Genomic DNA, 20,097 nt, shown 5'->3' with positions numbered 1-20,097 from the left:
AACACACTGGGGAGTTAGTTCTTGGTAGTAATTTATTTTTTGCTTCATTTTGTTTCATATTTGTTTGTTACAGCATAGGAGTAAGAGATTGTCACACATTAGTTCATTGCCTCATTGGAATTGTATAATTTTTACAGATATCATCATATTTGTATTATGTTAAGATAACTGTGACGTATGATTATGTGTAGGTGAGCAGAAGATTCAAAATTTTTAGTATTTCATTAAGATTGCTGCCACAAAGCCAGGATTAAAATTCATGAATATTTTTTTTCCTGTCTAGAATGCTATAGTCCTTGGATTTCATTTATTTTATTTTGTTTTTTATAATTAATTGCAACATATTTTACTACTGATATTGGTGAGGTTTCAAAGCTGTTCAATTCCAGCTCATTCTGTTTACTTTCTTCCTTAAAAGGCCATTTTGGTTGTTACTCATGGCAGTATTTCATGCTGCTCAGGTATATCCCCATGTGCCACTTGACAATTCATGAAGTAGACCTCAGTAGATTTCCGTAGATAACTGTATTTCTGCCCAGTTGAGATTAAAAAGAAACTGAGACCTCTTTTTCTTTCTCTGCAGGATTTTCACTGCAAGCAAAACAACATGCAGAAAAAGCCAAAGAAATCCTTGCCAACTCTCTTGTGCCTCCCTATAATGACAACACAGATGTTTTCAAGTGTTCCATTGAGCTTTTCCATACCATGGGGAGAGCCTTACTTTCCCTTCAAAAGTATCCTTTTGCCTCTAATCTTTACATATAGAAATACTGCTCATATAATACTTATATTTAATTCTCCAGGCCAAGTAAAAAACTGATAAATGACTCGGAAGGGTGATAGGAAGTATAGGAGCCATGGAAGTCCAGGACCTGGGGTGTAGAATCTAGAACCAAGTGGAAAGTTTCCTGAACACAATTCAGATTTAAGGAAGCTTCAGAGAACCTGACAAAAGCAGAGAGACTGTCAAAGGAACTGCTACAATGTGGACGAATTATAAAGGAAGAATGGATGGAAATTCAAGCACAGATCAAATTGTCATTTGCACAGTAAGTTTCAAGTTTAGGACTTTGTGTACCTGATGGCTGGAGGTTATTTGCCAACAGAATCTGTCTTCAAGTAGGAGGAGCTTCTCCATGGGACTGTGTCCATGGCTTCTTCTGGGGCCATTGTCTAGAATTAAAAGAGGAACATAGTCATGTTAGAGCAGCCCCAACCAAGACATCAGTCAGTGGCACTTTTCACTCAATGTGGAGTGCCCTCATAGTCCCCTGGGTCCCAGCGTTCTGACCATAACCCTCCTGGCTTTCTGCCTGCTTTCCCTCCTCACCCCCCGGTTTCTGCTCCAGTCGAAAATTCTTTAACAGATTGATTTTATGATTAGGGCCTCAATGAGGAAAGGTCTGAAATATATCTGAACCCATGATAATGAGAGGATTGATCTTTGTTCCTCACCCCATTCCGTACTTACCAAATAAACCCAGTTAGAAGTGATATAAAGAGATGATGATGGGTCTTGGGTAGGTAGGTAGTACAGGTATCCCTCCCTATAGGCCAACCCTAAGCCAATTCCTCAGAGTATTGAGTTGACAGAGTATGCCCACACTCTTTAGAAAGGTGGATTTGTGGGGGAGAAGAAGGTGGAGAACTGTCCTAGAAGTGGCAAGGAGTCATAGTTGACCTACGTGGCTTCTGTTAGCCAAAACCTGAGAAATTCAATTTATCTTTATGACCAGATTGCATATATGGGTTGATACCCAGAAGAACTCAGAGAACCAACAGGATCATTTTAAGAAAGGTGTTAGGAAAATTCCGCAAGAGAACACATGTAACCATTCCATATGAATGGAGACCGGGGAGGACCAACTTTGACTCATGCTTTTAAAGATATTTATTTTGTGATTGCAATTATCCCTTGTTAATTTGTTTTGTTTGGGTGTTTTTGGACTGCAAGCGTAGAGCTCTTCCTTGCATGCTAGCCTTTTGGTGTGCATTTTCAAATTAATTTTTTTCCTCTGTGATCTTCTCTCATTCTCCCACAACGCATGTCATAGATATCCATTTTAATGATGGTTTATGTCCTTGTATATATATCTCTGAGTAGTAAATAGTATTGTTTTATGTATTTGGTTTAAGTTTGTATAAATTTGTAGTACATATCTCATTCTGTTTCTTACTTTGTTCCACTCAACAATTTTAAATTAATTGTTGTATGCTAGTTCATTGTTGTATGCTAGTTCATTGCTTCTGTTCCTACATTGTGCTCCATAGAATGCACTTGCTGTATTTTGCTTGTCCATCCTTCTACCGTGGACATTCAGCTTGTCCTAGCTCTCTGCTACCACAGTGGTGCTACCATGACCATCCTTATACAGCTTCACTTGGGTAGCTAAGCAAGACATTTTCTGAAGTTTTTACCCAGGGGCGGTATTGCTTGTACAAGTATGCTTGTATAAGCATACTTCAAGTTCACCAAGCTGACTGCTACTCCCATCTGCATTCCCACTGCAGGGCAGGTAGGCTCTTATTTTCTCACATCCCTAATAATATTTGGCGTGGTTTATCTTTCTGTCGCCAACCTCATGCGTGTAATGTGCTAGCTATTTAAATTCTATTTACATTTCTCCTATTAGTAAATTTGAATACCTTTCATATACTTCTTAGCTATTTGGGATTCCCCTTCTATGAACAGCCTGTTTATATTCTTTTTCACTTTTCTTCTGGGGTTCCGTGTACTTTTCCTATTGATAATCAAGATTTTCTTGTATTTTATAAATATTAATAAAATTACAAATATTTTCTTACATTTATTGCTTACTTATTAAATTTTGTTTATGATGTTTTTCATGACATAGAAATTCTCAATTTTGCTAGAGTCAACTCCATTTATTTTCATCTTATGATTTATGCTTGGGGAGTTTATTTATAATGTCTTTTCCACTCAAATATCAAAGATAGTCACTAACATCTGTATCTAAGATCTGCGCTAACTCTGTAGCATTATAGAGTTAAAGCATTTTGTAGCATTATCACTGTCATTAAGTAGTTAGTATTTCATAACTTAGTTTATAAATTATTCCTTAGTCCAAAGATTATTTATGTGATGTGTTTTAGTTTATAGATATATGATATTTTTCAAGGTATCTTGATGTTACTGATTTCTAATTGTATTGCATTATGAAAAAAATATATTTGCATGGTATCAAATTTGAAATTCATTGCAGCTTTCTTTGCAGTCTAATCCATGGTTAATTTTTGTGAATGTTCCAAATATGCTACAAAAGAATTTTTTTTATTTATTTGGTGTATGTAGCATTCTAATAAATCTATATTAAGTTGACCTTATTAATTCCCTTATTCAAATTTTTATCTTTGTTTACTTTTGCCAGTTTGATATATTAGTTTTTAATATAAGTATGTTTAAATCTCCAGCTATAATTGTTAATCTGTCTATATCTCCTCATGGTATGGTTTTGTCAGTCACTGTCTTACATATTCTGAGGCTATTTTGTTGGGAGAGGAGAGTTCAACAGCAGCATATTTTCTTTTTTTTTTTTTGAGTTGGAGTCTCACTCCATTGCCCAGACTGAAGTGCAGTGGCATGCTCCTGGCCACCGCATCCTCGACCTTCTCTGCTCCAGTGATCCTTCCACCTCAGCCTTCCAAGTAGCTGGAACCACAGGTGCATACTGCCACACCTAACTAATTTTATTTTATTTTATTTTTATTGTAGAGACGAGGTCTCATCAAGTTGCCCGGGTGGCTCTTGAACCCTCAGGCTCAGGCAATCCACTTGCCTTGGCCTCCCAAAGTGCTGAAATTACAGGCTGAGCCACCAAGCCTGGCCTGCATGTTTTCTTAATCTGTTATTCCATTGATCAGTATCTCTTGTCCTTTTTTGTCTTCTGTGTCAGTATGTATTTTGTATATTATTATACCCTAGCTCTCTTTTGGTACAAATTTTCCTGTAATTAAAAAAACATTTTTTAAAGATATCTTTATTTTGTTTTAAATTTTCCTTTGTCCTACCAATTTTACGTTCATTTCACTATTCTTACTTGCTTTCTTTTAGACAAATCAAATATTTTTATTATGAAGTTTATGAAATTTGTAAGTTATACATTATTTTTCTTCTAGTAGTTGCTATAGAGTTTGTCACTTACATCCCTGACTTACTAGAATCTAATTGTAAATCAGTCATTTAACCACTTCCTGAATAAATATAAGGACCTTTGAGTATGCTAACACTCTTTATCTCCTCTGTTTGTTGCTATATTGTCCTGTATTGAAATCACCATATATTTTATACTACAGATAAGCACAGAAGTGAAGAAAATATTTGTAATACATGTAACTGACAAAGGGTTTGTATTGAATCTATAAAGAACCCTATCTGTCAATAAAACAAGACAAACAACTAAGTTGAAAATGGGCAAGAAAATTTTCACACACAAATATGACACCCACATAGCTAGTAAACATATTAAAAGGTATTCCATAAAATCAGTCATTGGGGGAATGAAAACTAAAATCATAAGATACTACTACATTCCCACTAGAAAAGCTAAATTTTTTTTTAAAGATTGATAATATCAAGTGTTGGCAAGGATGTAGTTTTCTGAATTGCTCTCTCATATACCATTGTTTGAAATATATTTGGAATACCTACTCTAGAAAACTATTTGACACTATCTACTAAATTTGAACATCTGCATACCCTTCAATCCAGCAGTATCACTACTAAATATACACTCAACAGAAGTTTATGAATATGTTCACCAAAAGACACATCCAAGAATGATCAAAGCTGCATTATTTGTAATAGCCAAGGATTGGAAACAACCCCAATTTTTCATCAAAAGTAAAATAGAAAAAAAAAAAAGAGTGATCTGCTCATACAAAGGAAATGATCAAACTACTTCTATGCTTAATATCATGGCTGATTCTCACAAACATAATGTTTAGTGAAGGCAATCAGACCCAAAAGAATCATATGGTATGATTCCATTTAACCAGAGGAGGAAGAGGGTTGTTAGTGACCTGGAGGGCTTTACCAGTTCAGAATCTCTTCTCGCCCAGAATTGGGTATCATCTTGTAAGACAGGAAATATACAAAACAGAGGTCCAAGGTATGATACCTGTTGCATTGACTGAGATCCAACTGATGTATTCATACTTAAAGTTGAACAGTGTTGCTACAAAATAGAGTAAATTATCCTTTGCTGGAATCTTGTCGCCTCCTCTAAGAGTACTTTCCAAATTAGCAGTACCAACTCTTGACAGCAGGTGGCGGGCCCGGTACGCATCTATGCTGAATGCCCAACAAGAATTTAACTGTCCTACAAAGCTATTTTTGTGCTTAGCCCAGTTGTTTCAAATTTTGCTACTTTTTTTCATCCTGATTCTTCACCATGATGTCTTCACCAGAATGTGCCTGCTTAAACTGCATGATTTTCAATCAATTCCTGTGCTGTTTCTTCATTGAAATGTGAATATTTTGTCCAAATTGATCTGCCTTAGAAAGCAACAAAGCTTTGATTTTGTACATTTCTGTGGTTACACTTGAACGAAGGCCTTTTCTTTTGCCAGGTCTTAGAGGTGGAAGGCCAGGATAATTTATCAGACAGCTGTCATAGAATTTATGTCCCTCTTAAAAGAATATCTTTTAGTGTATTCTCTTCCTCTATCTGCCTCTCCTTTTATGGTGCCCATAACGCCAGCCTGGTGCCTTCCTCTTTAGGCTGACAGATAAGTGCTGCAGAGTGACTCATGCTTCATGCCTTCCATCCTTCACTGTTACCTGAAACTTCTTCCTTACTACCTCTTCTCCTCCAATCCAGCACTGCTTCATTCAGCAATGATTTATTTGTTAACTTTGGAGAGTAAATCCAGATCATGTGTTCCTGTGAGTACAGTTAAGTTTTTGTTTGTCTGTTTGTTTGTTTGAGTTGGAGTCTCACTCTTTCGTCCAGACTGGAGTGCAGTGGCATGCTTGCTCATGGCCACCCCAGCGTCAACCTTCTGGGCTCCAGCGATCCTTCCGCCTAAGTCTTCCACGTAGCTGGAACTAGAGACGTGTGCTACCACACCCGGCTGTTTTTTATTTTATTGTAGAAATGATGTCTCATCGGGCTGCCCGGGCTGGTCTTGAGCCCATGGGCTCAGGCAATCCACTTGCCTCGGCCTCCCAAAGTGCTGGAATTACAGGTCTGAGCCGCTGCACCTGACCAGTTATGTTGTTTTAAACCTGATTTTTAAAAAGTTACTAGCAAGCCAGGCATCGTGGCTCATAACTGTAATCACAGCACTATGGGAGGCTGAGGTAGGAGGATTGTTTGAGGCCAGGAATTCAAGACCGACCTGGGCAACGTAGCAATACCCCATCTATACAAAATATTTTTTTAAAAAGTAGGCAGGTGTGGTGGCACACGCCTATAGTCCCAGCTACTCAGAAATCTGAGATGGAGAGATCTCCTGAGCCCAGGAGGTTGAGGCTGTAGTGAGCCATAATCATGCCACTGCACTCCAGCCTGGTGACAGAGTGAAACCTTGACTCCAAAAATAAAAATTACTAGTGAAAATGGGCAAACTTTTCCCAAGTGTTAACAATCATTTTCTATCTTGGTTACTGATACTTAGCTCCCTGAAGACAGATAGTTGTCCTTATATATACAGGTATGTTCCATTGCATATATACATGCACACACAGAAACACATATACCCACACACAATCCTTTAACAATTATCTTTCTACATGGTATGATGATGGTGATCTATTGAGACTGCTGCTCCAGGACATGTAACTTGTCCCCAGCTCTCTCTGTGAATGCTCACAGTCGTCTTTGAGGTCTCCCACAGCTTGCCCAGTGAGCACTTTGCCTGGTATGGCTCAGCTGAACTAGCTCAGGAATAACTTTTCTTTCCCTGGAGCATCAACAGAACACCTCCCAGGTATTTCTAAGCAGTGCCAAGGTATTGTTAAAATGTGGGCTTTAGAGTCAGAAGCTCGTGTTCAAATCAGTGTTTGTTCAAACTTCCAACTGTAGGAACTTGGGCAAGCCCCGAGCATCCTTGGATTCTCACTCCTCTCCTGTTAGCGTGGGAATGATAGGATCTCTTGAGGTTGCCATGAAGATAGAATGGGTACCACTTTAAAGCATCTAGGTACATGGTAGATCCTCAAAAGCAAAAGAAAAATAAAACAGCGATTATTGTTGTTACTATCTAATTGAGCATTTTCCTTTCTGTAGTTTCATCCCAGAAGTGATTTTAAACCATGCACTTACATTATAGATTAAGGTTTTGTACTTCAAGGCTACCCCTGGTATGCAACATTTTTTTCTGTATTTTTTTCCCCATGACTTGGGAAAGTTAAGCTTTGTTGTCTTTGCTCTCATGAACCACCTAAGCTAAAATCAGATGATTTTTATATGCTTACTTTTGAAGTTTGGTTTTGTTCCTTTGTCTTGCTCTATCTTGATTTGTTGAAGTCATAGAATTTGGAAAGTGATTCTAAAACAAGCTTTCTAAAGAGGTAAGGGCATGGGGAAGGTTTCTCCCATAGCCAACACTTCCTCAAAGGCAGAGAAGACAATGGAAAAGTGAAATGGCCAGTGGAACAGTGTCTTTATCTGCCTGTCATCCTCTCAGAGAGCTGGTGAGATTCTACTTCATTCCATTTGCTTCCCCATAAATGCTTCCCAGAGAAATTTTTGGTATTTCAGTAATAGTCTTTGCTTTCAGATCCCACAGTCCTCCCTAAGTTGGCCCAGTCACTAATCCCCAAATCTAAATGTTGCTCTTTGGTCTTAACATTAAAAACAAAAGAAATTAGTTCTCACCATCACCTGAAGGCCCTTGATGTCTAAGTTGCATTTTCTCTGCGTCTGTCTCCTGGGCTCAAAAGCTCTTGCAAATACTCATGTGTTCAGAGCCCCCCCCCTTCCCTTGCCCACTCCCTGGGGATGTCCTGCTGTTTTCCAGCAGAGACGTTTTGCCTGTCAGCACCCCATGGGTGTGTGCCTGGAATGCTTTATGTTTATTTAACAAGGAAATCTCTTATTTTTTTCTTGCACTCTCCCTAACCTGTATTCCTGTGAGAGAAAAGATGTTCTTATACAAAGTTTGATTTTTTTGAATGTGGAGAAGCCAAAAAAAAAAAGAAAGAAAGAAAGAGAAAAACCTATGTGGTACAGATTACTTTCATATACTTTATCTACTTTATATTTCTTGTATCCCCTAAAGCTTTAAAATTTTAGAGACCTTCATTTGTCTTTCCCTTCCTGATACTATATCCTTATCATGCACATTTTTCCTGAACAAATAATAATAATGAGTTAAAATATGTGTAATAGTATTCATAAATAATGTAAATGTAGTATATCCCAACATTAATATTTAATAATGTTTTTAATAATAATAATAATGTTTTTTTAAAACCACATAAGCTACCAGTTATTGACCACCTGTGTGTCAGGCTCTTGCTAAGTGTTTTACAGATGTCATCTTATTTCTTCCTTAGTCCTCTCTATGAGGTGGGTACTCTTAGTATTTCCATTTTCAAATGAAGCAACTGAGGCTGATAGAAGTGAAGTCACTTCCAAGGTCATGCAGCTGGAAAGTGACACAGCAGAGCCATGTCTACCTAATACTAGTGTTCAGGCTCCTAGCCATGGCATGGATCACATTTGCTAAGACAGAATAAAAACCTCACAGTGCACTTGACAAAGCTAAGCCTTCACCTAGATGTATTAGGTGGTAGCGAAAGCCCAGATGTAACTCTTTTTTAACTTTGAAAATTCCACTTTCCTCTGTTGAGACTGATTTCTCATCAGATTCCAATCATCAGTGATATTCCCACAAAACCTTTCATTTTCACTGATGCTCAAATTTCTTGCCAGATTCTAGAGCTTTTAAAAGAAAATTCGTTGCCTTAGTAATACCAGAGATTGCATTTGTTTATTGCATGTTAAAACAAGTCTCCAGCCCAGTGAGATCTTCTGAAACTTGTCTGAAATGAGATAGTGTTTCATCATGTGTTCTGTAGAATTACTGTGTATATATTTTCATTCAATAAAATATGCCATGGTTTAAGTTGTGGACCTGCCAAATTAACATACTGCCACATTCCGTTATTCAAAATTCTCTATCTTTTCATCTGTCTAGTGTGTTTCCTACGACTACCAAACATATTATGGGTACACTAGATAATAGATCCTCAAAGCATCCCCAGCAGGTAGATAGAAATGGAAATGAGAATATATTGCTTTCTCATATGAGAAAAATGGAAACAGACAAGATTACCTGAAATTGACTGGTGCTTTAAGCAAGTTGGAGATAGAGATAAGGCTATAATTTAGTTATTTCTTGATGCAGTACTCTCTCAATTCCTTTTTTATTAAATATATTATTAAACTAAAATCTTTTTATTTTCTATTTAGCCTTTTCTTTTTTGTGAATAGTGTACTTGCAATGAACTTCAGAAGGCTCACCATGGGCAGCATTAGCTTGATAGCCTCCATTTCTGGCTATGTTAGCGCCAGGACCCTATAATAGCATGCAATAACACCTCAAGGGGTGAGGGGCAGAATGTGCTTCATTCTTTGCTTATGCTAAACAATAGAGTGTTATATTTGTTCATCTTTTTAATGAAATACTTTAGGCACATAAAAATATAGATCTTGTTATGTAAAATCTGTGTGGTGTACAGAATAAATAGTGTACACACTACCAAGCTTACAAAATATATTTCAGATAAATGGAAGCTTGTTATGCAATCTTGTAAATCCTGTTTTTCTTCCCCCATATTACAGGTTGTTATGCAGAACTGCATAGCCATAAATATATATATATTGTATTTCATATTTTTAAACTTTGTATGAATGTTTTCTTCTATAACTTGCTTTTTTCCATTACATTTGTGTTTTTGAGCTATCTCTCTACCAATTGATACATTCATCTCTAGTCTCTTCATTTTAGATCTCCAGATAGGGCTTAATTGTCTGACTTTCCCTAATTTAATTATGCATTTTCTTGAGGGTGAACATGTAAATTGCTTCCAGTGTTTCACTATTTGCATGATAGTTCTTAGTCGTATCTCTTTGGGCAGATATACAAGATTATTTCTGAGGTACGTTCCCAGGAGCAAAATTGCTTACTTGACAAGTTAACTGAATCTTCAGCTTCACTGGGTTTGCCAAATGCTTTTCTTTAATTTATGCTACCGCTAGCAGTGTGTAAATTCTTGGTACTCCACATTGTCAATAACATTTGGTATTGTTAAGCTTCTTATCTTTGCCAATCAAAATTATATCTCATGGTTTTTTAATTGCATTGATAGTGGGGTTGAACATCTTTTCACATTTGCTAGGCATTTAGAATTCCTGTTCAGTCAATTATCTATTCACATCAATTCTCTATTGAGCTTTGTGTTTTTCTTAAATGGTAGATATTTTTCATATTTCTGACATGTTATTTTCTGATTTTCTGCTATATATATATATATATATATATATATATATATATATATATTACTCTCAATGGGTGTTTGCCTTGATTTTTCATGCATAAAAGTTTTTATTTTTAATGTGAAATAAAATTTCCTTATCTTTTCTGTCCTGATTTGGACTATTTGTATCGTATATAAGAAATCCTTCTCTCCTCAAAGTCACAGGTTACTTTTCTATATTATTTATCTAAAACATATTAAAATTTTTATTTTTAAATTTAGGCCTCTCTCCTGAATGACCACTGGGTCAAATTTACTTTAAACAAATGGAAATGTAAACACAACATACCAAAACCTAAGAGATACAGCAAAAACATATTAAGCAGGAAATAAATAGCAATAAACACCTACATCAAAAAAGTAGTAAAACTTCAAATAAACACCTAACAATGCCTTTTAAAGAACTAGAAAAACAAGAGTAAACCAAACTCAAATTTAGCATAAGAAAATAAATAATAGAGATTAGAGCAGCAATAAAAAAATTGAAAATGAAACAATACAAAAGATCAATGTAAAGAAAAGTTGGTTGTTTTGAAAAGCTAAACAAAATGGAGAAGCTTTTACCAAACTAAGAAAAAATAGAGAAGACTCAAATAAAATAAAATCAGAGATGAAAAAGGAGACATTGCAACTGATACCAAAGAAATTCAAAGATTCATTAGAGATGAGTATGAGCAAATGTATATCAATAACGTGGAAAGCTAGAAGAAATGGCTAAATTCTTAGACACATACAACCTACCAATATTAAACCATGAAGAAATCCCAAACCTGAATAGACTAATAACAAATAATGAAATAGAAGCAGTAATTTTTTAAAAAGTCTTCCATCAAAGAAAAGCCCAGAATCTGATGTCCTCACTGCTGAATTCTACCAACCAATATTTAAAGAAGAATTAATGCCAGTTCTACTCAAACTATTCCAAAAAATTGAGGAGGAAGAAATACTTCCAAACTCATTCTACAAGGTCAGCATTAACAAAAACAGAAGAAGACACAACAAAAATACTGCAGGTCCATATTTCTAATGACCATAGACCAAAAAAATCCTCAACAAAGTACCAGCAAACCAAATTCAACAATACATTAAAAAGATCATTCATCCTGATCAAGTGGGTGTCATTTCAGGGAGACAAGGATGGTTCAACATACACAAATCAATAAATGTGATATCAATAGCACAAAGGACAAAAGTTATATGATTATTTCAATAGATGCCAAAAAAGTATTTAATAAAATTTAACATGCCTTCATGGTAAAAATTTAACAAATTGGGTATAGAAAGAATATACCTCAACATGATAAAAGCCATTTATGACAAACCTACAATAAGTATCCTACAGAATGGGGAAAAACTGTAAGACTTTTTTCTAAGATCTGGAATAAGACAAGTATGCCGACTTTTACCACTTTTATTCAACATAGCACTAGAAGTCCTAGCCAGAGCAATTAGACAAGAGAAAGAAATAAAGGGCATCTAAATTGGAAGAGAAACCAAATATTCTTGTTTGAAGACTATATGATGTTATATTTAGAAAACTAAACATTCCACTAAAAAAATGGAAACTGAAATTTATTAAAGTTGCAGGATGCAAAGTACAAAAATCAGTAGCACTTTTATGCCAACAGTGAATAATCTGAAAAATAAACTAAGAAAGTAATTCCATTCACAATAGCTACAAATAAAATACCCAGGAATAAACTTAAAGAAGTGAAAGTTCTCTACAATGAAAACTATAAAATCTTGATGAAAGAATTTGAAGAGGACAAAAAGAAAGGAAAGATATTTTATGTTCTTAGATTGGAAGGATCAATATTGTTAAAATGTCCATACTACCTCAAGCAATCTACAGATTCTGTGCATTTCCTATCAAACTGCCCGTGACATTTTTCACAGAAATAGAAAAAAAGTTCTAAAATGAATATGGAACTACAGACCCAGAATAACCAAAGCAATATTGAGAGAAAAAACAAAAAGCTAGAGGCATCACATTACCTGATTTAAAATTATACTACAAAGGTATAGTAACCAAAACAGACCAGAATACACAACCCAGAAATAAATCCATGCATTTACAGTCAGTTCATTTTTGACAAAGGAGCCAAGAACATACATGGAGAAGAGAACAGTCTCTTCAGTAAATGATGCTAGGAAAACTGGATATCCATATGCAGAAGAATGAAACTAGACACCTATATCTCGCTATATACAAAAGTAAAATCAGAATAGACTAAATACTTAAATCTAAGGTCTGAAACTATGAAATTACTAGAAGAGAACTTTAGGGAAACACTCCAGGACACTGGTCTAGGCAAAGATTTCCTAGGTAAGAACTCATAAGCACAGGCAACCAAAGCAAAAATGGACAGATGGGATCCCATCAAGCTAAAACTTCTGCACAACAAAGGAAACAATCAACAAAGTGAAGAGACAAAATGGGAGAATATATTTGCAAACTACCCACTTGACAAGGGATTAATAACCAGAATACATAAGAAGCTCAAGCAACTCAATGGAAAAAAACAAATATCCAGTTTAAAAAATGGGCAAAAGATCTGAATAGACATTTTTCAAAAGAAGACATGCAGGTGGCCAACAGGTATCTGAAAATATGTTCAATATCACTAGCATCAGAGAAATGCAAATCAAAACTACAATGAGATATCATCTCTCCCCAGTTAAAATTGCTTTTATCAAACAGGCAATAACAAAGACTGGCAAGGATGTAGAGAAAGTAAAACACTCATACACTGTTGTTGATGAGAATGTAAGTAAATTAGTACAGCTACTTTGGAGAACAATATGGAGGGTCCTCAAGAAACTAAAAATAGAACTACCGTATGAGTTAGCAATTGCACTGCTAGATTTATACCCAAAAGAAAGGATAACAGTAAATCAAGGAGGTATCTGTACTCTCATGTCTATTACAGAGCTATTCATAATTGTCAAGGTATGGGATTAACCTAAGTGTCCATCAACACATGAGTGGATAAAGAAAATGTGGTCCATATAATGGAATAATACTCAGCCACGAAAAAAGAATGAAATCCTGTCATTTGCAGCAGCATGAATGGAACTAGAGGACATTATAGTAAGTGACATAAGCCAGGCACAGAAAGACAAATATCCTATGTTTTCACTCTTATGTAGGAGCTAAAAAAAAAAATGGAATTCCTGGAGATAGAGTAGAATCATGACTACCAGAGCCTGGGAATGGTAGTGAAGAGAGACAGATGAAGTGGGAACAGTTAGTGTGTACAAAAATATAATTAGATTGTAGGAATAAGATCTGGTGTTCAGTGGCACAATAGGATGACTATAGTCAATAATTTATTGGATATTTCAAAATTGCTAAAAGAGTAAAATTGGAATGTTCCTACCACAAAGAAATGATAAATGCTTGAAGTGATGGATATTCCAATTACCCTGATTTGATCACTCTATTTGTATGCTTATATAGCTATCTCACATATATCCCATAAATATGTACAACTTTTATGTAACCATAATAATTGAAATTTTTTAAAAATGTAGGCCTCTAATCCACTTGGAACTTTTATGTACATAGTATGCAGGATCTAATTTTATATATATTTTATTTTTATTTATCTTTTTTACTTTTAATAATGAATACGTATTGTTCTTATAATAACTTATTCTGATTGTCTTTTAAATCTCTGTTGGAAAAGAAAATGCTTATCTCACTTGCACAATAGTTGCAATCAGTTTGACTAACTCTATCTACCATTTGGACTTTACAAAATCGTATGTGGTTAGTGGTGGGGTGGCACTGAGACCACAACTGAGCCCATTTCAACATGTAGAGTTTCAAATAGAGTGCAGGTTGAGAGATGGAATTAAAGATAAGATTATGTATAGGCCTTTAATACTAATCTGTGTGGCATGCTTCTGTTTGTAAAGCACTTTCACAGACGTCTTACTTAATCCTTATCATCCACTGGACACCAGCGTTCAGATGAGGAAACCAGAGTTAACAGATGTTTTATTCTTGCCCAAGCTTTGTCATGAGACTGCTTGGACTGCACTTGGGGTTTTCTACTCCTGCTGTATAGTACTTGCAATTGATAGCCCTGCCCTCATCTTGTATTCATTTCCATAAAATTTTCTCTGAAAGTCAGGTGTTTGAACAATGATTTTTTGAGACTTAAAAAGATGACCTGGTGTTAACCTGGAGTGATATGCTATGTTCTTGGCTAAGACACTTAGTAGGTGGCTACAAGTTGTCAGTAGCCTCCACCATTACAAATCCCCAAACACTTTTCTTTAGTGACTTACGGAAAGGAAAAATTTTAAGTGTGTGAATTAATGAATGCCTTGTTATTGTTTTCTTTTTTTCTCATTTATAAGCCTAATACTAAGATTTGAATATTGCTTTCTTTTATTTTTTATTTATTTATTTATGTATTTATTTATTGGAGCTGTAGAGATGAGTTTTAATTATTCACAGGTTGATACCAGAAAGAAAACAAACATTACATTTTTCCATGTAAATATTCATTCTGGAGTGTCCTGCGTTGCTAACTGATTTTGCTGACGTCATTATTTATTTATTTTCTTTTTTAATTGTGGGGTACAATTCAGGGTTAGGTATACAAATATCCATTGTGTAGATGCCTTTGTTGATGAGGTGTGCCCCCCCACTTCGCTAGGCAGATATCAACTACTGTTAATCCCATCTCCCGCCCCTGCTCCCCCAGCAGTTTCCTGCTATTGTCAATCCTTTTCTTATAGTATTATGGTAGTTGTTCAAGGTCCACTTATGAGTGAGAACATGTGATACTCAGATCTTTGCTTCTGTGAAAGATCACTCAGTATTATAAACTCCAGGTTGCTGCAAAGTTCATGATTTTGTTCTTCTTTATGGCTGCATAATATTCCATTGTGTATATGTACCACATTTTTTAATCCGGTCCTCTTTTGATGGGCAGCACATTTGGTTCCATGTTCTTACTATTGAGAACAAGCCTGCGATAAACATACATGTGCAGGTATCTTTTTTATAGAGTGATTTGAGTTCTTCCGGGTATATTCCCAGTAGGGGGATTGCAGGGTCATATGGAAGGTCGATTTTTAGAACTTTTAGGAATTGCCACACTGATTTTCACAGAGGCTGTACTAGTTTGCATTCCCACCAACAGTGTAGAAGTGTTCCCTTTTCACCACATCCTCTCCAGCATCTGTTATTTTTTGAGTTGTTGATGATGGCCATCCTGACTGGAGTTAGGTGGTATCTCAGTGTAGTTTTAATTTGCATCTCTGTGGGGGTCCAGCCCCTGCCGGGCTGTGAGGTTTCCTAAAGGAGAGACAGATAGGTGAAAGATGAAAATAATATACTTGGACACCTGCTTCCTGAACAGATGCCATTTAATGTTGGCTAACGGAAAGCTTTTATACCATTTGTCAAGGGGCAAGACAAAGAAAATTCCTTCATGTACATATCCTTTAAAAGTTACCACCATCTAGTGGTCTTAGCAACAAACAAACCAGGAACCCTATAAACATTCAGACAATGAGTCTTATTCATAAAGCCAAAAATGATAGTTTTAGTCCAAAGTCCTGAATTACAGTCCTTGAAATGTCTCAAGAAAGTTTCCAAGTGCACATTTCTTCATGTAGCAGTAGTTTTCCTTCTGGGGCTTCTATGACCTTCAGAGCTTTGTAATCGCCTCTCTTGTCCAGGTGTCTTCGTTACTTTTCTCTTATCCTGCAATGTTTATTTCTAAAGAAAACTCAAAAGAAGCTTTTAGTAATGTTTCCCAGGCCCCCAAGGTTGCTTTCTGTCTTTAGTTAATTTATCATAAAAGTATCTAATTAGTATATTATGAATTCGGTAAAAACCCACTCTATAAATGTTAAGTTAGAATTTTAGCTATTGAATTAAGTAAAAACCTTAACAATTAATCTTTATTCTAAGTCTGTGAAAACAGTGTTATAAATCACCTACATAACTCCTAGATAAGTGTTAGAACTTATAATGAATTCATAATGAATTTACTATAAACTTGTACTTCTAAAAAACCTTATGTCTAAACACATAATTCTAAATCAAATAAGGAGTGAGTATACTTATATCATTTATTACTCAAGCAATATCTAGTAACTTATAACCAAGTGAAAGAAAGCATTCTTGATGTGCTTCAGAGTTTAACTATTGCATATGTTAGAAAAGGTCAAGCGGCGTAGTGGGAAATGGAAAAATGAACCATGATATTCTCAGGTTAGCTGTGAGTACTTCGCATAAACATGCCATTTTCTTCTTCCATGACTGCACAGAATTCTTTGGCCATACCAAACAGCAAAGGTAGAAGACAGAAGGGCCTCAGCTTCCTGGGCTTGCTTTGTGGCCGGGGGTCCTCAGCGCACCTGGACTTTGTCAATCAGGTGGGCCTCCAAGGCTGGCTCTCAACACATCTCCTTGATGACTAGTGAGGCTGAACATTTTTTCATGTATCTGTTGGCTGCTTGTATGTCTTCTTTTGAGAAGTGTCTATTCATATCTTTTGCCCACTTTATAATGGGGCTATTTGTTTTTTTCTTTTCAGCACATTTGAGTTCCTTATAGAACCTTGACGTTAGGCCTTTGTCAGACATGGATTTGGCAAATATTTTTTCTCAGACTATGGGCTGTCTTCCTGCTCTCTTGATGGTTTCTTTGACTTTGCAGAAGCTTGTCAATTTAACGAGGTCCTACTTGTCTAGCTTATCTCTTATGGCATGGGCACTTTGGGTTTTGATCAGGAATTGGTTGCCAGTTCCAACTTCCATAAGAGTGCCTCCTCCATTTTCTAAGGTTCTTATAGTTTGAGGTTTTACATTTAGGTCTGTGATCCATTTAGAGTTAATTTTTGTGTTTGGGGATAAGTAGGAATCCTGTTTCAATCTTCTGCATGTGGTCAGCCAGTTTTCCCAGTACCATTTACTGAATAGGTTCTCCTCTCCCCAGTAGTGGGTGGTGGAGGCTTTGTTGAAGATGAGTTGGTTGAGAAATTGAGGTTTTGCTCCTGAAATCTCAATTCTATTCCATTGGTCTATATGCCTGTTCTTGTACCAATACCAGGCTGTTTTTATTATTGTAGCTTTGTAATAAAGTTTAAAGTCTGGGAGTGTGATACCTCCTGCTTTATTTTTTCTGCTTTGTTTTTTTTTTGCTGAGGATTTGTTTTGGTTATTCTTGGTCGTTTATGTTGCCATATGAATTCTTGTATTATTTTTTCTAGGTCTGAGAAGAATATTGCTGATAATTTGATGGGTATTGCATTAAATCTGTAGATTGCCTTAGGTAGAATGGACATCTTAACAATATTGATTCTTCTGATCCATGAACATGGGATATTTTTCCACTTGTTTGTGTCATCTTTGATTTCTTTGAGCAGTGTTTTATAGTTTTCATTGTAAAGTTCTTTCACAGCTCTGGTTAGGAAGATGCCAAGGTATTTCATTTTTTGTGGCTATTGTGAATAGAATTGTGCTTTTTATTTGGGTTTCTGTTTGTTTATTATTGGTATATAGAAATGTGATTGTCTTTTGCACATTTATTTTATACCCTGAGACTTTGCCAAAGTGAATATTGCTTTCTTTTAAAGCAGTTACCCAAATGAAATGATGGGTAGCTGCTTTAAAATAAAGCAGTGTTTTTTGGTGTTTATATTTGCTTTATTACTCTTCTATGACTTTTATGAACAGCCTGGGAATCAAAAGACCTGTTCTTTACCTTTGTAGCAAACTGTGTCATTTATGAACATAAGAAAGGAAAAGATGAAGATTTTTTTCCTTTGCTCAAATATCTATGGCATTGTCTGATCTCTCTAGGCTAAATTAGGTGGAAAAAAATCTGAAGCCATTTTGAAAGTATATAACGTTCTCTAGGGTTCTAGACCAGAGATCTGTAAACATTTTCTCTCAAGACCCAGATAATAAATATTTTAGGCTTTGCAGGCCATGTAGTCTCTGTGGCAATGGCTCAACTCTGCTATTATATTTCAGAAGCAGCCATGGATGATAGGTAAACAAATGGGTGTGACAATATTCCAATAAAATTTTTATTTACAAAACAAACAGCAGATTTGACCCCCAGATTATAGTTTGCTGACCTCATTTTCAATTATTTAAACTTTGTCTGCCAGAAATCTAATTCTTTGGCTAAGTGATGTCTTACCAACCTTATGTTTCAGAGCCTCTTTCTATCACCAAAGATTCTAGTGGATTTTCTCTTCAAAAATAAAGTATGATATTTATAAAGCTAATGATTTTACCTACTACATTCTAAGCTCCGTAAGTGTCAGAAAGGAAGCCTGATATTGCTAAGTCATTTATTAATCTTTTTCCTTCTAAGATTAGAATTGATGCAAGTTACAGCTCTACTTGGTCCAGATATATATTGATTCCTGGCCTTTTCCTGTGTTTTATACCTCTTTACAATTATAAAAAGTTCACAAACTGTTCAATCAGCATTTTATTTTATTATGACCATCTGGACCACAGATCTGAAAAGTGTCTTTACTTCTATCAGTTAATTCCTCTGGAGCTCAAAGATAGGTGTAAAGAATACCCCATGGTTAACTTGAAAATAAGACCTATTTTTTGTGGTCTTATAGTCACTTTCTCACATTATGTCTCAGTTTGTCCATGGGCAGTTTGGGACTCATGAAACCATTTTTTAATGAAAAATTCTGGGGCAGAGGGCAACATAGGAGAAATTGATGCCTTTCATTATGAATTTTGTGCATAAAATTTTTCCATGAAAGAAAAAGTTTCTAATCGTCTTAACAAATATTTTGGAGATTATTTTAAAATGTATGTTGTTTTGTTTGTTGAACGATATTTGAGGATACAATTTTTTTCTTTTTTGAGTTGGAGTCTCACTCTGTCACCCAGACAGGAGTGAAGTGGCCACTCCCGGCCACTGCAGCCTCGACCTGCTGGGCTCCGGCGATCCTTCCACCCCAGCCTTCCAAGTAGCCGGAATTACAGGCATGCGCTACCACGCCCGGCTGATTTTTTGATTTATTGTAGAGATGAGGTCTCGCTGCCCAGGCGGGTCTCGAACCTGCGGGCTCAGGCAATCCACTCACCTCAGCCTCCCAAAGGCGCGGGATTACAGGCTGAGCCACCGAGCCCGGATTGATCACTTTTTTTAAAATTGGGGTCTCACTCTGTGGCCCAGGCTGGAGAGGAAAGTGGCACACTCACAGCTCACCACAGCCTTGACCTCCTGGACTCAGGCGAGTTTTTCGTCTTAACCCTCCAGAATAGCTGCGACCACAGGCACTTGCACCCCACACCCGGCTAACTTTTTTTTATTTTGTTGTAGAGAGAAGGTCTAGCTATGTTGCCCAGGCTGCTCTTGAACTCCTGGGCTCAAGCAGTTCTTTCACCTTGGCCTCCCAAGTGCTAGGATTACAGGCGTGAGTCACTGTGCCCAGACCAATAACATGGTTTATTTGGTGGCGTTTGCATCAATAAATTCTCAGCTGGGGGGAACAAAATGAATTCTGTGAATTTAGCCCCATTTGCGTCATTTTATAGGCCATCATTTAGATATCTTTGCATTATGAACAAGCAGCAATTAC

At 36.2% G+C, this 20,097-nt stretch overlaps 1 protein-coding gene across 1 annotated transcript in view; it reads left to right on the top strand.

Annotated features, from left to right (window-relative positions):
• The window catches only part of TTC23 (tetratricopeptide repeat domain 23), a 109,738-nt gene that overhangs the window by 33,194 nt on the left and 56,447 nt on the right, over window positions 1-20,097 (top strand). The window contains exons 4-5 of the mRNA XM_008056970.2: window positions 584-734; window positions 924-1,049. Of these exons, the coding sequence (XP_008055161.2) occupies window positions 584-734; window positions 924-1,049 (277 nt within the window). The remainder of the gene's footprint in view (window positions 1-583; window positions 735-923; window positions 1,050-20,097) is intronic.

Source organism: Carlito syrichta, unplaced genomic scaffold (assembly GCF_000164805.1).
Source record: "Carlito syrichta isolate Samal-C Ts95f unplaced genomic scaffold, Tarsius_syrichta-2.0.1 Scaffold302587, whole genome shotgun sequence".
NCBI classification, from domain to species: domain Eukaryota; kingdom Metazoa; phylum Chordata; class Mammalia; order Primates; family Tarsiidae; genus Carlito; species Carlito syrichta.
This window is presented reverse-complemented; position numbering and strand designations above follow the sequence as displayed.